The sequence below is a fragment of the Anabrus simplex genome, chromosome 1 (assembly GCF_040414725.1).
Source record: "Anabrus simplex isolate iqAnaSimp1 chromosome 1, ASM4041472v1, whole genome shotgun sequence".
NCBI lineage: Eukaryota > Metazoa > Arthropoda > Insecta > Orthoptera > Tettigoniidae > Anabrus > Anabrus simplex.
Window position 1 is genome coordinate 1,518,752,505 of NC_090265.1, and position 18,557 is coordinate 1,518,771,061.

Below are 18,557 nucleotides of genomic sequence, written 5' to 3' on the forward strand. Positions count from 1 at the left end.
AATGTGAAGGTAGAAATCTTCTCTTTAGGAGTGGAATCTTTTGCTAGGGTAGTCTTAAGTCTGTTCTTATATCTATTGACGATATTCTGTTGACAAAGGTTCTACTGAAGCCATTGTATTCTGCAATATTGTAAATAGTGTTTATTTATTTTTTGTAATTGTTGCGAGATGAAGGAATGTGTGCTCTTTTACTGTTAATGTCGAACATGCTTTTGTGAGGAGCAACTTTAGATAATGGCATGCATACAGTAAAACTTCTTCTAGATGTTTCACAAGCCACATGTATTTCAAAATTAACCCTTCAACACCCAATTCTTATTTTTTTCATTTTTTCCCCTAGAAAATCTTAGGGTGCAATATTACAATAGCATGCAAATTAATCCAAACAAGATACAAAAAAATATATTCTCATAATAAAAGTTGTAAAAACTACTGAAAAATCAGTTCTGCAGTAACAGAAAGTCATATTTTAATACTTTATGGGACCTCCTTTGTTCTTCAAAACACCATCAAAATTTTTGCAAATATTTTGGATCTCTTCAGTCTCCGAGGCCTTGTGTGGAAATGTGCGACTGGGAGGAGTAACATCTTAAAGAGAACATCTCTTCGACGCCAAAATAAAATAGCAACTTGGAATGTAAGGGGACTCTTGCAACCTGGGAACTTCAGATCATTGAAACACACTGGAAAGGTAATGGCTTCTTCTGCACCACAAAGTGTAATACGGTGTACTTTTCTGGACCAGATAGTGAGCGCACCAATGATGTTGCAATAATTGTCCCTGCACATTTGGCAAATCTAGTGGATGGATGTTCATGTGTTAATGACAGAATCATCCGCTTAACACTTAAGGCAGCATCATGTAAACTTCATATCATTCAAGTGTATGCGCCTACATCTGTTTCGAGCGAAGAAGAAATCGAGAAATTCTATGGAGAATTAGATGATGTAATGAAGAATATCCCAAGTAGGGAAATATCAGTTGTTCTTGGAGACTAATGCAAAGATTGGAGAAACAACCACTGACAGTGAGTTTAGACACAATGTGGTTCATTATGGCATTGGAAAGCGAAATGATAGTGGAGAGAGGCTACTACAGTTTTGTATGGAACGTGAATTATGTGTAACTAACACATTCTTTCAACATTATATTCGTCGACTGTATACAGGGTGTTCCCCTGATGGTCTTCATAGAAATCAGATTGATTTTATATTGGTTAACAATCGCTGAAAATCCTCTGTCATCAATTCAAAAACATACCCTGGTACAAATTGTGGCACAGATCACCAACTACTGTTTATGGTGTTCCGGTTGAAATTCAGAGTTATGCGCCGTGTACCTTGTAAAGTGCAAAACGTGGAAGGTGATAACTTAAGGAGTTTTGGTGTGGAAATCCAAAATGTTCTTTCGAACACTAGAAGGGTCCAAATGGGAAGATCTCAAACAAAATCCATTGCAATGAAACATTCGTCTCTAATACAGAGCCATCGTGATCATACATGGCAGCTCATAGAACAGCGGAAACAACTGAAAGAAACAGGCTTGCACATTCAAGACAGATACTTTGAGCTGTGTCGTGATATTCAACGTAATTGCCGCTTAGACAGACATAAGTATCTGTCAGAAATCTGTGAAGAAATTGAAACTCATTGCCATCACAATGAGACACAAGATATATACCATCAAGTAAAACGGCTGTCAAATAAATACAAACCTCGTGTTTGGTCCATAGAAGATTCTAATGCTCATAGGATACATGATTTTGAAATTGTATTGAATAGATGGAAACAGTACTGTGAGGAGTTGTATAAAGAAGAGACAGTACAGCCGATGATTGAATGGCGAGGGTTTGAACAAGAACCAAACATCTTACTTCAGGAAACGAAAAGGGCAATCACATCGTTGCGACCGTACAAAGTACTGTGTTCTGACAACATAACAGCTGAACTACTGACAGAGATGAGCGATATTGGTGCTCAAATTATCACATACATTTGCAATAAAATATGGAGAAATGTCAAATGGCCAGCTGAGTGACATCCATCTTCATCCCAACAATGAAATGTGATAACTATAGGACTTTATCGTTAATTTCACATGCTTGCAAGATCATGTTGTATATCTTAAAAGACAGACTCCAAAATTATATTAGTTCAGAGATTCCCCCTGAACAGGCTGGTTTCGTCAAAGGAAAAGGCACAAGAGAACAGCTATTGAACATCTGACAACTAATCGAAAAGAGCAGAGAATTCTAGCTTCCTATGATCATTTACTTTCTAGACTATAGGAAAGCCTTTGACTTGTTCAGTGGGAGAAACTTTGGCAAGTGTTGTTGGAAATGGGAGTTCCAAAGCATCTTATCTGGTTGATAAAGAATCTATATAAGTCTAACACAGCAGTTGTCATGATGTCAAGATGTCTGAAATCTTCTAGACACAAAGGGGCGTTCACCAAGGCTGTATATTGTCACTCCAGCTTTTTAATATTTATGGCGAGTACATATGAGAACTGCATTGGCTGGATGGACTGGTGGATTTCCTATTGGTGGCAGAAAGATATTGAATCTCCGATATGCAGATGACACTCTATTGATTGCCATGGATGAGGCAGAAATGACAGAGCTTTTAGACTGTGTCGGAACTGAGAGCATCAGTTTGGGTTTGCAGATCAACATGCAAAAGACAAAAATTATGGTAGTTGATAGACCTGGCAAGCTGAATGAACTCGGTGCCTTCAGCGAAATGGAAATAGTTTCAGAAATGTTGTACCTGGGTGCCATTATAACTAGCAACAACAGCTGTGAAATGGAGATCAGAAGGATTGCCATGGCCAGGAACATCATGTCTCGGTTATCTCATATTTGGAAGGATCACTCCACTTCTGTAAAGCTAAAGATGAGACTAGTACAGACACTGGTATTCTCTATCTTCCTCTGTGGTGTTAAAACGTGGACTTTACGAGCTTCAGATTCGAATAAGATCAACTCATTCGAGATGTGGTGCTGGAGAAGTATGCTTCGCATTCCTTGGACAGCATTTCGAACCAATGAATCCATTCTCAAGGAGCTGAACATCAGTACCAGGTTATTGGCATAATGTCAACAGAGGATTCTCCAATTCTTTGGTCATATTATGCATCGTGGAGAAGGAAGCCTTGAAAAGCACATAATCTTGGAAAACGTGCCGGGAAAGAGGGAACATGGGCGAGCACCTATATGCTGGACAGATGGCATAAAACATGCAGCAAAGACAACGTTCAAACAATCTACCCGTATAGCAGAACATGGAGGATGGAAACGGGTACAAAGAAATGTCTACAGAGATCACGATCCTCAGGATTGAGGGACTGATATAGACAGACAAGCATCAGCTTGTACCTTAACAGCAAAGTGTGACACCAACAATATGTACAGTGCTGTAAAACCTGTCAGAAAACAGTAAATAGACGTGGTCCTCTAATATCAGCTGCAAAGAATCTAAATAATGACATAACCTCAACCACTACTGGACCATGCAAAGAAAACACAAACTACTACACAATCTAACCTGAAAAATATATATATATATATATCCAGCAGATAATCATAATATGCAATGGGATCAGTACAAAAGTCCAGATGAAATCTCCTGCCTCCTTGGATGAACAGCTTCCCTTGTTAAGCATATATACAGCACTCAGGTTCATATAAGGATAATACTGAAATAGAACCGGTGTACCAGTTTCTGGATGATCGTGTATACTACATAACACGTCCTACTAGGCAATTCCACTCGCAGTATTCCTGTATGTAGCAAAATTGTGAATCGTGGCTGATAATCTGTCCGTTCTCATCCCGTGTGATTATCCTTAGAAGACTTCATTAATACAACTATGTCATACCAACGAAGCTGGGTGGTCTAGCTATTGTTACGGCTCACAATTGAAGATCCATACCTCTGCATACTTCTACATACTCTAAATAATTTATTACACCAACACTATTACCTCTTGGTACCATACTTGCAGAATTAAACACAATCATAGCTATGGTTACAAAGACTCAGATTTAAATCATATCATCATCCCATATTACTACATTCATTTAAAATATCTGGAAGACATCTTCCCGTTTATAATGCTGGGGATGTACTTTTATTAATGCCATGGCCATGTCCCCTACCTTTCTCATCCTTACAATGCTGAAAACCTTCGATGTGTTAGTGCAACATTACACCACTAACAAAACAAAAACAAAAAAGCTTCCCATATGCTGACACAATCTCGTAATATCCTGTCGTAAAAATAATCCATTACCATCAATATTCCATCTCATTACGATTCATATTCTGAAGATTCAATCCCGTTTGATACATATCTAATCCTACCATTAACAAATGTTATCATCACGACATTCCATGTGAAATTAGCTTAGCACTCCTTAAATTATTATTTGACGATTGGCATCCCAAATTCATATACGCAAACTTCCTAACTTGCTTTGCTTACCGTAAAGTAATTATAAACAGACTCAGATAATCTGTCTGGTTATTTAGAGGATGGTTGCCCAATTGTACTTCCTCTTAAAACAATAATCACCACCATCACCATATCTGGTTATTTTAGATCACATAGCATATTCATCCCTATAAATATGAAACGTAACAACACGCATTAACCATGATTTAATACATTTAGATAAAATTGCATATTACCAATACATCATCGTCGTCATCATCATTTTAGAGTTCCAGTTTCCCGGGTACCGTTGACGAGCCTCTTTCACTCTTGTCTTATTGAGATACTAGCTGATGTACCCGTGCTTCACTGCGGAATTCTCAGAAAGGTTGTCTTTGTGGTTTTTCCAGCTGAAGTCAACATAGATCATTACAATGATGTCTGCAGGAATATAGCAATTAAAAGCAATGTTATCATAAAAAATAAATTAAAAACTGCACATTTTCTCACTTAACGAACAGTGCAACGCTAATACCAATATAGTTGGTCCGTTATTGGACATTATAAATTTTTCAGCTAACTCATTCCTGGTTGCCAGCGTTTCGCCCCAGTGTGCTAAGTTGGGCTCATCAGTTGGTAAATACCACACCCACCAAGACGCATGGCTAGTGCATTTCAGATTCCCAATGGGAATCTACATCTTTATCATCAGTGCTACGCTGCCAGTCTAACTTATGAAGTACTGATTGAACATCTCCAGCTTTGATTTTGTTGGTACTTCGGGATCCTAGAGGAGTGTTCTTACTTGCTGGTAAAAGTGAGAGCTCTTCTGCACCCTATTGCCATCTCCTTTGTGGCTAGTGTATCTCACGATATTACATTGCTGAGGTATGTAAAGTTTTCCACACTTTCCAGTGGACGGTTTCCTAGCATGATGTTTGCTGTTTAATGCCATCACTACTATAGATAAATATAAATAAACTGTTTAATCTTGAGCACACACTATTAGTTTATTATTTTGCAAAGATAAAGTTCCAGCATTCATCATCCTGATAATTTTGAATATCATAAGTATTTTATATTTAAGACTGCACAAACATAATCCCCATTGAATGAAAGAAGGGGGGATCATATATATATTCCCGCAAGCTCCAATTAATTAATATCATACTATGTACTAGTAAAAGTGTATTAAACAAACAAACATAAAGAGAATAAGCAATACAAAAGAAAAAAAGCATCTCCACTTAGCTTTTCTTATAACTTAAAACATCTTCACATTAAAGACTCAACACTTCTAAACAGGCATTCCTTGACAAGATATCGTCAAATCTACCATCATCGTGTACCTTAATATAAAAGCACTATCATTTATGTCACGTGGAACCAGGAGTTTGTTCTGAGGTCATCAAAAGAAGATTAAATCTTAGCAAAATGGCAATGGCTCCATCGCGACCCCACGCTACTGGCTTGCATAATTCAGTCCATTCTGTTCATCTCGAGGTCCCTCTTGGTCATTTAGTTGGTCATCTTAAAGCACATCAACTGGCACTTGTTATTATCACAATCCAACACCATTCGATATCCATGAAACTTGAAAAGATTGGTTACGTTCATGCCACACATCTTGAATAATGCACAATCTCTAAACTTCACGCTTGCCTTATTAAGAATGTGATGCTCAGACTCATGTGTTTTCATCAAGAACAGTTAACTTAATATTCAGTTTTCGCATTTATTTCCACTGCTTTAATTTACACTCCTGAATACAATTTCACTTTGTTTCCACATATAATAAATATGTAGTCAGGCCTCGCCAAAAACACAGGTAAAATTGCAATGTAGTAGCACTGGTGCTGCCTATAATCTTGGTAAGTCACACACACAGAACTGCATGTAGATGTAGAAGTACATACATCATCATTATAGACCGTTGTCCCTTTCAGCGTTCAGTCTGCAAGCCTCTGAATTTACTAAATGTTGCCACTAATGCTGTGGCCTCATTTAGTTCTATACCTCTTACCTTTAAATCGTTGGAAACTGAGTCTAACCATCATCGTCTTGGTCTCCCTGTACTTCTCTTACCCTCCATAAGAGTTCATTATTCTCTTAGGTAACCTATCCTCCTCCATTTGCCTCACATGACCCCACCACCAAAGCCGGTTTATGTGTACAGCTTCATCCATCGAGTTCATTGCTAACTTAGCCTTTATCTCCTCATTTCAAGTATTCTCTTGCCATTGTTCCCACCTGTTTTTACCAGCAATCATTCTCACTACTTACATGCCTGTTACTTCTAACTTATGAATAAGATGTCCTGATCCACCCAGCTTTTGCTCCCATAAACCAAAGTTGGTCTGAAAACAGACCGATGCAAAGATAGTTTCATCCGGAAGCTGACTTCCTTCTTACAGAACACTGTTGATCACAACTGCGAGCTCACTGCATTATTTCCTCCTTCGTAATTGGGTCGGTGTTGATTGTTGTGTCTATCTCTTCTGGCATTATTTATTCTTCCCTTTCTTCTTCCATTCAAACATTTCCCCAGTCCATGTTTAACACTTCCTCAAAATGCTTCATCCATCTCTTCAGTTGTTAATTTTCTCCAAAGCATATTTCCTTCCTTACTCCTTATAGGGCCTCCTCTCTGGATCTTCTATCTTGAGAGGATTTTGTCACCTCGTATAAAGTCTTCAAGTTCCCTGTTCCAGCAGCAGTCTCTGCTTTGAGTGTTTGGCCCTCCACCCTCTTTCGCTTTTCTTTCCTAGCACTTCTTTTCACTGCCCTATCTTTTTCATTACAATTCTTCTGTACAGTTAGCTTCTGGTGATGCGTTTTGCATTGATTTAGTGTTTGTTCAACTTCCTTCCTCTCTTTGATCTTCTGCCATGTATCTTCTGTTGTCCAGTCTTTTACTCCTCTTTCTCTGTCCTCTGGCACGGGGGCTGGGTGTATGTGTTGTCTTCATCATCATTTCATCCTCATCACGACGTGCAGGTCGCTTACGGGAGTCAAATCGAAAGACCTGCACCTTTACATAAAAACAATATATATACAATTCTCCACCTTATCAATACGAGTTTATTTTACATTAAAAATATTCAAGACTAGTTTCGACCCCTATGGGGTCATCCTCAGTTGACAATTGTAAATTGTTCATAAAAACATCACATAGTAAAAGTTAGACTAGTTTAGGCTGATCATTAATGTTTGGTGTGTCTAGTACATGACTAGTGTGCATTGTTCATAAAGACACATATTACCTTATAAGGTAATATGTGTCTTTATGAACAATGCACACTAGTCATGTACTAGACACACCAAACATTAATGATCAGCCTAAACTAGTCTAACTTTTACTATGTGATGTTTTTATGAACAATTTACAATTGTCAACTGAGGATGACCCCATAGGGGTCGAAACTAGTCTTGAATATTTTTAATGTAAAATAAACTCGTATTGATAAGGTGGAGAATTGTATATATATTGTTTTTATGTAAAGTGATAGCCATCAATACGGAAATGAAACTTATAAACAACAGACCTGCACCTGGCGAGCCTAACATGTCCTCGGACACTCGCGGCACTAAAAGCCATACGCCATTTCATTACTCCCCTTTCTCTGAATCCTGGCACTTCTTCACTAGTTTCAACAAAATTTGCTTTCACTTTTTCCCATTCCTCTTCGATTGTACCTTTATTTTCCTTGCCAAGAACTTCGAAAGGGTTTCTTAACTGTAATTTAAATTGATATTTAAAGTTTTCATTTCTTAGTTTCATCACATCATATTTGCTATGCTTGCTTTCCAGTTCTTGCTTGTTTGCTTTGATCTTAATTCAAAACTGTGCTAGGATAAGATGATGGTCGCTCCCTACATCTGCACCTCGTCTATTCCTGGCGTCATTCATTGACCTTCTCCATTTTCTCGAAATGGTCGCATGGTCTATCTGATTTTCAGTCACACCATGGGGAGACATCCATGTTATCTTGTGACAATTCTTGTGCGGGAAATAGTTCCACGTATCACAAGATCCCTCTTTGCACATAAGTCAATGATGCGTTCTCCGTTGTTGTTCCTTTCACCCAAACCATGGTTTCCCATTATATGTTCTACTCCTTCATTATCAGTGCCCAATTTAGTATTTAGATCTCACATCAAAATTGTTATATCTCTTTTCTTAATTCCATTCACCGTTTCATTTAGTGAGGCATAAAAATTATTCTTGTCTTGGTCATCTGCTGCTTCATTTGGTGCATAACACTGAATTATGCTGACGTTCCTAACGTTGGTATTAAATTTTGCTGTCATAATTCTTCCCAAAATCGGTTTCCATTCTACAAGGCTTTTGTTTAGGAGCATTCCTACGCCTTCTTTGTGATCATTTCCCTCTTCATTGCCAGAATATAGAAAGGTGAAACCATCTGGTGTTCAGTGTTCTCTAAAGTCTTTCCATCAGATTTCACTTAATCCCAAGATAGCAAGTTGGTAGTTCATCATCTCTGCGCAGACCTGTTTTAGTCTTCCTGTTTACCGCAATGTAAATTGAAAAGGTGGAACCCTTAAATTCAATTTACCTGTGTGATTCTCAGTTCAATACGGAATAACTATGAAGTTTTTAACTTTGAATATTCATATATTCCAACTTCCAATTTTCGTGACCTGTTTCATGCCAAAAATCATCATCTGTTTTTCTGTCCGGTTTCTCTTTGTTGCAGTTTCAAATAACATTTTCTCGGAGATGTGGGTTACTGGCCTACAGTCCCCTAAGCACAGTGAAAGGGGGGGGGGGGGGGGTGTTTGTCTGCTTCCTTAGCATCTGTGCCCACCCTCTGATTACTTCACGATTTGGTGTTTGTCGCTACTACCTGCTCATACTGCTGTCAATTTAGATCTCTACAGGGTGTAACCGGAGTCCCTTCTCCTTTCTCAACCGGGCTTGGGACCGGCTGTGGTGGAGTGGTGGATTTTGAAAATCTACCCTTAATCCCATAGTCCCCCAACATGGTGAACATCTTTTCCCTCGGTACCGTGTCATGTGCTTTCTCTACATGTACGATACATAAACACAACTGTATGTTCCTCTCGTAGCATTTTTGAGTTACCTGGCGCATACTGAAAATCTGATCCGGTCAGCCTCTCTGTGGTCTGAAACCACACTGGTGTTCATCCAACTTCCTCTCAACCACTGATCACACCCTCCCTTCCAAGATGCCACTGAATACTTTACCTGGTCTACTAATCAATGGGATACCTCAGTAGTTACTGCAATCCTTCGTGTTCTCTTGCTTATAGATAGGTGCAATCACTGCTTTTCTTCAATCTGAATGTACCTTACCAACACTCCATGCTAATCGTACTATTCTGTGAAGCCATTTCATCCCTGCCTTCCCACTATACTTCACCATTTCAGGTCTAATTTCATCTATTCCTGCTGCTTTATGACAGTGGAGTTTATTTACCATCCTTTCCACTTCCTCAAGCGTAATTTCATCAACATCATTTTCCTCCTCCCAATGAGCTCGGTTGTTCTCGACACCAGCAGGAAGATTTCCTTGTATGTTGAGAAGATGTTCAAAATATTCCCTCCACCTCTCCAGTGATTCCCTGGGATCTGTTATGAGTTCACCTGAATTGCAAAACACTGTTCATTTCCTTTTTCCCTCCCTTCCTAAGATTCTTTATTACTGCTTAGAAAGGTTTCCTTGCTGCTTGACGTAGCTTTTCCAGGTTTTTGGATTCAACAACTATTTGTTTCGCTCTGTTTCTTTCATCTACGTACAATTCCCTGCCTGCATCAGCCTTGTTCGGAGCCATTTCTGATAAGCCTTCTTTTTGTGTTTACAAGCTGCTCTCACTTCTTCATTCCACCACGATGTTTGCTTTTTCCAATCTTTACACACAGTTGTTCCTCGACATTCCCTTGCTGTTTCTACTACAGCATCCCTGTATGCCACCCATTCTCTTTCTATATCCTGAACTTGCTTACTGTCCACTGTTTGGTACTTCTCACTAATCATATCCATGTACTTCTGTCTAATTTTCTCGTCCTGGAGATTTTCTACCCTTTTTTCGTTTGCAGAGAGATTTTTGTTTCTCTATCCTAGGCCTAGAGATACTTAGTACACTACAGATCAGATAGCGGTCTGTATCATCGAAAAATCCCCGGAAAATTTGTACATTCCTAACAGATTTCCTAAATTCGATGTCGGTTAAGATATAGTCTATTATGAATCTGGTACCCCTAGCCTCCCATGTGTAGCGGTGAATAGCCTTATGCTCGAAGAATGTATTCATGACTGCTAAACCTATATTAGTGCAGAAGTCCAGGAAACGTTCCTCATTCCCATTAGCTTCCGTATCTTCCCCACATTTACCAGTCACCGTTTTGTATCCTTCAGTTCTAATTCCAGCTCGTACATTGAAATCGCCCATTAGCACTATCCTATCCCTGCTGTTGACCCCGACTACAACGTCACTCAGTGCTTCATAAAACTTGTCAATTTCGTCCTCATCTGCACCCTCACATGGTGAATACACTGAGACAATTCTCGTCCTAATTCCTCCTGCTGCCAAATCTACTCACGTCATTCTCTCATTTACGTGCCTAACAGAAACTATGTTCCGTGTAATACTATTCCTGATTAACAGCCCTATCCCACACTCTGCCCTTCCCTTTTTAACACCCATCAAGTACACTTTATCTTCTCCTCTCTGTTCCTTGTCATTTCCCCTTATGCGAATATCACTTGCTCCTAGCACATCCAGATGCATCCTCTATGCTGATCCTGCCACTTCTACTTTCTTTCTTCCATAAGCTCCATTATTACTTATTTATCGTATGATGTGCACAGATAGATATACAATATATAGGCTACACAATATATACAAGCAGAAGCCTATAGTTCCAAATCAAGTCCATTGATCCATTTTAAGGCCTCCTCAGTTGTGTAATGAATGTCCTCCAAAGGACCTTGAAATGCTCTCTGTGGACACTCGGCAATTACGTGGTGGATGGTCTGTGAGGTAGCTCCACAATCACACCCAGAAGACTTCTGCCAGCCCCATTTATAAAGAGTATAGCCGCATCTTCCTTGATTGACTCTATCCTGTTTAAAGTCCTCCATTGACGTCTGGGTAGATGGAATCCGGGAGGTTGAACATGAGGTAGAGTCACAAGATGTTGATTGGGAACAGAAGACTGCTGCCATTGGTGTAACCAGGCATTCGTGATGGAGAACCCAGGTTCTTCCAGTGTAAGTGCAGTGCGCCAGGGTGGAGATCTAGACTTAAGTCGTGGAGGGGCAGGTTGAGTAATATCCTGGTGAACGGGGAGGTTGGAGTCCTGGCTGGTCTTCTTCCACAGTTTTAGAAGAGCTTCACACCTTCTTAAGCAAGTCAGTGGAATATTACTGAGTGTAGGCAGCCAGGCCACATTTGTAGAGCGAATACAACCAGTTATAATGCGCAGATTTAGTTGAGCATCAATCTTCGCAGTATGAGCACTGTTCAGCCAAGTTGAAGCGCAGTATTCAGCAACTGAATAGCAAAGAGCTAGAGCAGTAGATCTCAACACTTGGTTGTTTGCGCCCCAGGATGTGCCGGCTAATTTTTGAAGAATATTATTCCGACTTTTGATCTTGGCGGCTGTGTTGTTAATATAATGTTTATATGTTAGGGATCTGTCTAATGTGACACCTAAATATTTTGGGAAGGGACAGTGTTGTAAGGATTGATTTCTGAATGTTATTGTAGGCTTGTAGTTGGCAAATTTATTTCTGAGATGAAACACAGATGCAACAGTCTTTTGGAGATTTGGACGGAGACACCACTTTTGGAAGTATGTATCTAGCTTTTTTAGATCTGCTGTAAGAATTTGTTCAGCTCCCCATCAAATTCCATTTCTTTTGCCAAGTTGTTTCCAAGGAGACTCTCGCCTGTCAAATGGGAGTGGGACTCCGTTACTCACATAGGTCCGAGGTTTGCTTAAAATGTTCTGAGCTTGGTAAAATTGTGAAGCAGGATGCTACCCTACTTACACATAGTCCAAGTGAGGATCTCTTCTGTAACGGGTTATGGACCACCGGTGGATTGTATAGTCCTAGCCGCCTGAGCACGAGGAAGGCCACGACTCAGAATATGTCCGAGATGCCCACACTCGTTCTGTAACTACTGGTATACTGACTCTGAGGACCGCTTACTAGGTCACTCAGCCGTTACCCATGGTTCACATCCTAGGACGTGACTAAACTAACCCACACCATGAACCATTGTAGAAGTAAGTAAAACACAAGATGCCCGGTTCCAATCCTTGTATATGGTTGATTGATGCTCTTGTAACAATGTTAAAACACTTCAATAAAATCTTGCATTAACAGCGTACACTCTTCAACCTATATTGTATCCCAAGTTCACCTCATTATTTTAACTTCAAAATCCGTGAAACATAATTTTTAATTGCTACTGCAGCTTTTATTTAGCGAAACTCTGGACTCCTTTCAATTAATAGTCCAGAGTATATGTCATCGTCTCCATCCATTCAAATATTTCAACAGTGTTGACGTCTATCCTTTCGTAAAGTCATGCAAGCCTAGCATGTTCCAAAATTTAAATCTCCAATATCCAGTATTTGGGAGATAGTAGGTTCGATCCCCACTGTCGGCATCCCTGGAGATGGTTTTCCGTGGTTTCCGATTTTCACACCAGGCAAATGCTGGGGCTGTACCTTAGTTAAGGCCACGGCCGCTTCCTTTCCACTCCTAGCCTTTCCTGTCCCATCGTCGCCATAAGACCTATCTGTGTCGGTGCGACGTAAAGCCCCTAGCAAAAAAAAAAAAACCATCTTGGAATAATTCCTTAAAATTGGACCATCAGTTTATTTACTCTGAGCCAGAAGGCTCACAGTTGATTTCACTCTGTTTACAAGACTGTTAGTCCTTTTCCTATTGAATGCCATTATCAGCCAGATAATGTTCTGCCATATTTGGTCTGGGTACTTGAAAATCTCCTTATATCTAAAGGTCATACTACTGAAGATTTTGGCATCCACTCTGTAAGTGCGGAAACGTCTCTCTAGAAAAGTTTTGGTAGAAGTCGAGAAGATTTTCTTGGGTTTGCCAGTCGCTATGTAGAGTTGTGGACCTTGCATTTGATCATGAGAGAGGGAGAGGGGGGAGGGACTACTGTGAGGGAAACAATAATGTAGCAATGTTGAGGCAAACACAGCAAGAAGGAAGTGGCCCTGAACTTGCTCTGGGCTGCATGAAAACCACTTTGCCTGGAATCAGCTTGTTGTGCAGTCCTGATCTAGAGGGAGTCAAATGCTTTCTGATGAGTCATAACATTACTAAGGAAATCACTATTTCAGGGCACAATTTATGCTAAGAAAAAACTGCTAAGTTGATGGACTTCTATATAAAAAGAATAAAATGTGTAGACTTTTCCATAATATTTTACACATGTTTTCTTTTTTGTTAAGGCGCCTGAAAAACATATTGCGTACAAGTATAATTGCTACCATGGGGAACTACAGAGTAACTCTCAAAATTGAACTATTGCAACACACTGATATTCTTTCTACATGAAGATGACTTTTGTAAAATATGTAACTTCAGTATTTGTCTTGCTGCCCCACTTTAATTTAATTTAATTTTTACTTTCCGCAGAAGGTGAAGAAAGATGCTGTTTCAAAGTTTGCCTTATCAGACACAAGAAATCCTTCCGAGATCTTTTCGGATGTAAGTATTAAAGTTATATATACTGCAATATAGTGCTTTCCCGGTCTTAAAAAGAAAGCTCCTGTGGAAAAGACCCTGTCATTCATAAATCATTATGACCTAGTGGTAGTTACAATGTGCCTGGCAGACACCTTCTATGTACTGTTTAGTTTCTTATTTAATTACCACCTGTTTCATTGCTACTCTCCCAATTTTTTGTCCATATAATGCTTTAAGTCTGTTATCCGGTCTGGGCATCCATATCCATGCCACTCAAATTAACACATGTTTTAATGCTTTGCATTGGATATTGACATGCTTATCCCACATAGTTCTTCCAAATAGGAGGGCTTTGTTATGTGTCTTTCTTTAATGCTCTTGAATTAACAGAATCCCTTGCTATCCGCCAAATTTTTCTTCTAAATTTTTCTTTTTTCACATACCGCTGTTAATATTTGATGAATTCCTTTTTTTACCTTTGTATCCTGCCTCACCCTCCTCCTCCATTCAACCTTGAGACAGTCACCCTTCTGTTGGCAGAAGTTATTTTTTAATATTTGACAATATATGTGCCTGAAATATAATTATTGCTTGTAATGAAGATTACCCTGTAATTATGTTTGACCTAAGAAAGGAAGAGCAACTTGCTAATATAAAAATTCAATAGATATACAAATTGCAGATAAGAATGTTATAGAAAAAAATTGTCATGCTCAGTGTAAGCTAAAGAGCCTTGTTTAAAATTCTTCCTTGTGCAGTCTTACTCTATCTTCATTGTGTATCATAAGTTATGATTTTCATTTCCGTGTTGACGTATAACTAATATGATACAGTTTCAGGGATGTTCCACCATTTAACACATTGTAAAATATATTAAATTTATTGGGCGAAGGCCAGTTTTGACTTGCTTGGAGTCATCATCAGTTCTTGTTGAATATCAAATCAAGGGGAATCTGATAACAATCATCATTAGGGTTGCCTACATACAGCACGATTGGTTGTCATAAGACATCATAATAAAAAATTATATACATAATGGCGATTGCCTGAAAACACATCAATGGGTTGCAAAACATACACCTTGAATTGTAACGTACACATGGTAAGCAATACTTGGAACTTACCAAGTTTTTAGTTCTGGCTTAAACTGTTGTGTGTTCATGGAACATGGAACACTGGAAACATACGCACTGGTTGAAAATATACACAAATTGACATGAAACACATAGCGCTTTAAGAATGTTCTTGGACTTGATAGTCTTGTTTCTAATTAAACTGGATGAAATATATATACATTCAACTGAAATGTACAAAGACATAAACTACTTGGAACTTGGCCTGAAAATTACAGGCCAGTCAGTTTGACATGCATTGCATGTAAGCTTTGGGAAAGCATTCTTTCTGATTATATTAGACACGTTTGCGAAATTAATAGCTGATTTGACAGAAGGCGGTTCGGGTTTAGGAAAGGTTATTCCACTGAAGCTCAGCTTGTAGGATTTCAGCAAGATATAGCAGATATCCTGGATTCAGGAGGCCAAATGGACCGCATTGCGATTGACCTATCTAAGAGTAGATCATGGAAGGTTACTGGCAAAAATGAGTGCTATTGGACTAGAAAAAAGAGTGACTGAATGGGTGGCTATATTTCTAGAAAATAGAACTCGGAGAATTAGAGTAGGCGAAGCTTTATCTGACCCTGTAATAATTAAGAGGGGATTTCCTCAGGGCAGTATTATTGGACCTTCATGTTTTCTTATATATATTTCAATGATATGTGAAAAGAAGTGGAATCAGAGATACGGCTGTTTGCAGATGATGTTATTCTGTACAGAGTAATAAATAAGTTACAAGATTGTGAGCGGCTGCAGGGTGACCTCGATAGTGTTGTGAGATAGACGGTGGGCAATGGTATGGTGATAAATGGGGTTAAAAGTCAGGTTGTGAGTTTCACAAATAGGAAAAGTCCTCTGTTTTAATTACTGCGTTGATGGGGTGAAAGTTCCTTTTGGGGATCATTGTAAGTACCTTGGTGTTAATATAAGAAAATACCTTCATTGGGGTAATCACATAAATATGATTGTTAATAAAGGGTACAGATCTCTGCAGATGGTTATGAGGGTATTTAGGGGTTGTAGTAAGGATGTAAAGGAGAGTATGGTTCCAGTGTATGGGACCTTCACCAGGATTATTTGATTCAAGAACTGAAAAAATCCAAAGGAAAGCAGCTCGATTTGTTCTGGGTGATTTCCGACAAAAGAGTAACGTTACAAAAATGTTGCAAAGTTTGGGCTGGGAAGACTTGGGAGAAAGGAGACGAGCTGCTCGATTAAGTGGTATGTTCCGAGCTGTCAGTGGAGAGATGGTGTGGGAGGACATCAGTAGACGTGTAAGTTTGAGTGGTGTCTTTAAAAGTAGGAAAGATCACAATATGAAGATAAAGTTGGAATTCAAGAGGACAAATTGGGGCAAATATTTGTTTATAGGAAGGGGAGTTAGGGATTGGAATAACTTACCAAGAGAGATGTACAATAATTTTCCAATTTCTTTGCGATCATTTAAGAAAAGGCTAGGAAAACAACAGATAGGGAATCTGCCACCTGGGTGACTGCCCTAAATGCAGATCAGTAGTGATTGATTGATTGATTGATTGATTGATTGATTGATTGATTGATTGATTGATTGATTGATTGATTGATTGATTGATTGATTGATTGATTGATTGATTGATTGACTGAAGTTCTTGGTTTGGGTTTAAAAAACTGTCGTGTGTTCGTGGAACACGGAATAGGCTTGTTGGTCTTGTTTCAATCTATTGGAAACAAATACATTACCATAGTTGAGAATATACACATTGACATGAAAATTTATACATTGATATGAAAGATGTGGCACTTTAATGTTCTTGGATTTGGGTAAAAATACTGTTGTATGTTTTTTATAACTCGGCATAGACTTATCAGTCGGTCTTGCCACAATTATCTGAAAACATGTGAATCTTTTGAAACAAAACTTAATGACTAATTATACCACACAATCACATGAAACGTTTGGTAATTTATGAAAGTTCTTGGATCTGGGCTAAAACACTGCACATGTGTTTGAAGAATGCGGAATAGACTTGTTGGACCTTTCATCTACATGGATACATGTATCAGCTGAAATTATACATTGGCTTGAAATGCTGGGTATTTTAAGAAATTTCTTGGATCTGATTTAAAATTATTGCCGTGTGTTTGTGGAACACTGAACATAATTGTCGGTCCTGTTTCAATCAACTTGAATATATGACATAGTTGAAATGAAATACGTTTGACAATGAAATAAATGTATAGGTGGGCCGGCATGAGGTTGCACATGACAGCTGAGCACAATGTTGGTCACACTGCAGTGCCACGAACCTACTACGCTGGCGTAGCAGGGGAAGAGGTGATACTACCAGGTGGCAGATAGGGGGGTCCTAACCGGCTTGCCGGTGGACTTGAGGGAAATAAAATACCTCTCGCGGACCAAACACACTGCCACCTGCGGGTGGGGGACACTCGTGCAGAATACATCCGCGGTATCCCCTGCCTGTTGTGCGAGGCGACTAAAAGGGTCGACCAAGGGATGATTGATTTAGAACCATGAAACTACTTTTGATTCATACCATCACGCGGGGAACACCATGGGTTGTCTGTACTTGCAAGTAGTACCACTATATTAGGTACGAAATAAGTTTGTGATTAGTATAAGCAGCGAGTTGGTTTTCTGGTGGGTTTCCGGTACCCGTGCGTCGTACCCATGTGTTAGAATAATATACACCGGTGCTAATACAAAAGGTTTCAAGTAAAATGTGTAAAATTTACAAAAATCCAGAAACCTTATTTTCATACCTGATTCATACAGGTAGAGGCTCGATACCCTCCAGATCACTGCTATCACTACCGTCGTCTAGTCAGATCATCAATTCCCGACAGTCACTGTTGATGCCATGTATTGCCATTGCCGAGTTAATTAATGTTGCGACATGGCTAACTTTTTTACTCTACAAAGCCGCATCCATTCGAGCAATACTCTTCCGGAACAGTACTTCCACTTCAGTAATTGTGAAGGACTTGTTATTAGTTCGTACGTAATGTTTTACTTCACCCTTACCGTACCAGTACCAACTCAATGAGGTTGAAGTGGCAGTGGTACGGCGGGCAACCTAATAACCTCGTGCCCTTGTTCCTTCCCTACCTCGTCGACTAATTTAGTCATACACATACGTGCTGGGATATTTCTTTACTGCAGCCATTCCACTAACAGTTCTTTACGGGCGCTCGATGTAGGGGTCTTATCCAATATTACGGAGAGGTAGGTGCATTGTCCATAACAATGACAGAAGGGACTTTGAACTGTAATAATCGTACACGTGTCTTCAT

General features: G+C 39.3%; 1 protein-coding gene across 3 annotated transcripts in view; it reads left to right on the plus strand.

Moving 5' to 3' along the window:
• The window catches only part of Rlb1, a 144,114-nt gene that overhangs the window by 43,033 nt on the left and 82,524 nt on the right, over nucleotides 1-18,557 (plus strand). For all 3 annotated transcript variants that reach the window (XM_067153273.2, XM_067153271.2, XM_067153270.2), the window contains exon 3: nucleotides 14,101-14,172. In XM_067153273.2, coding sequence (XP_067009374.2) covers nucleotides 14,101-14,172 — 72 coding nt within the window. The remainder of the gene's footprint in view (nucleotides 1-14,100; nucleotides 14,173-18,557) is intronic.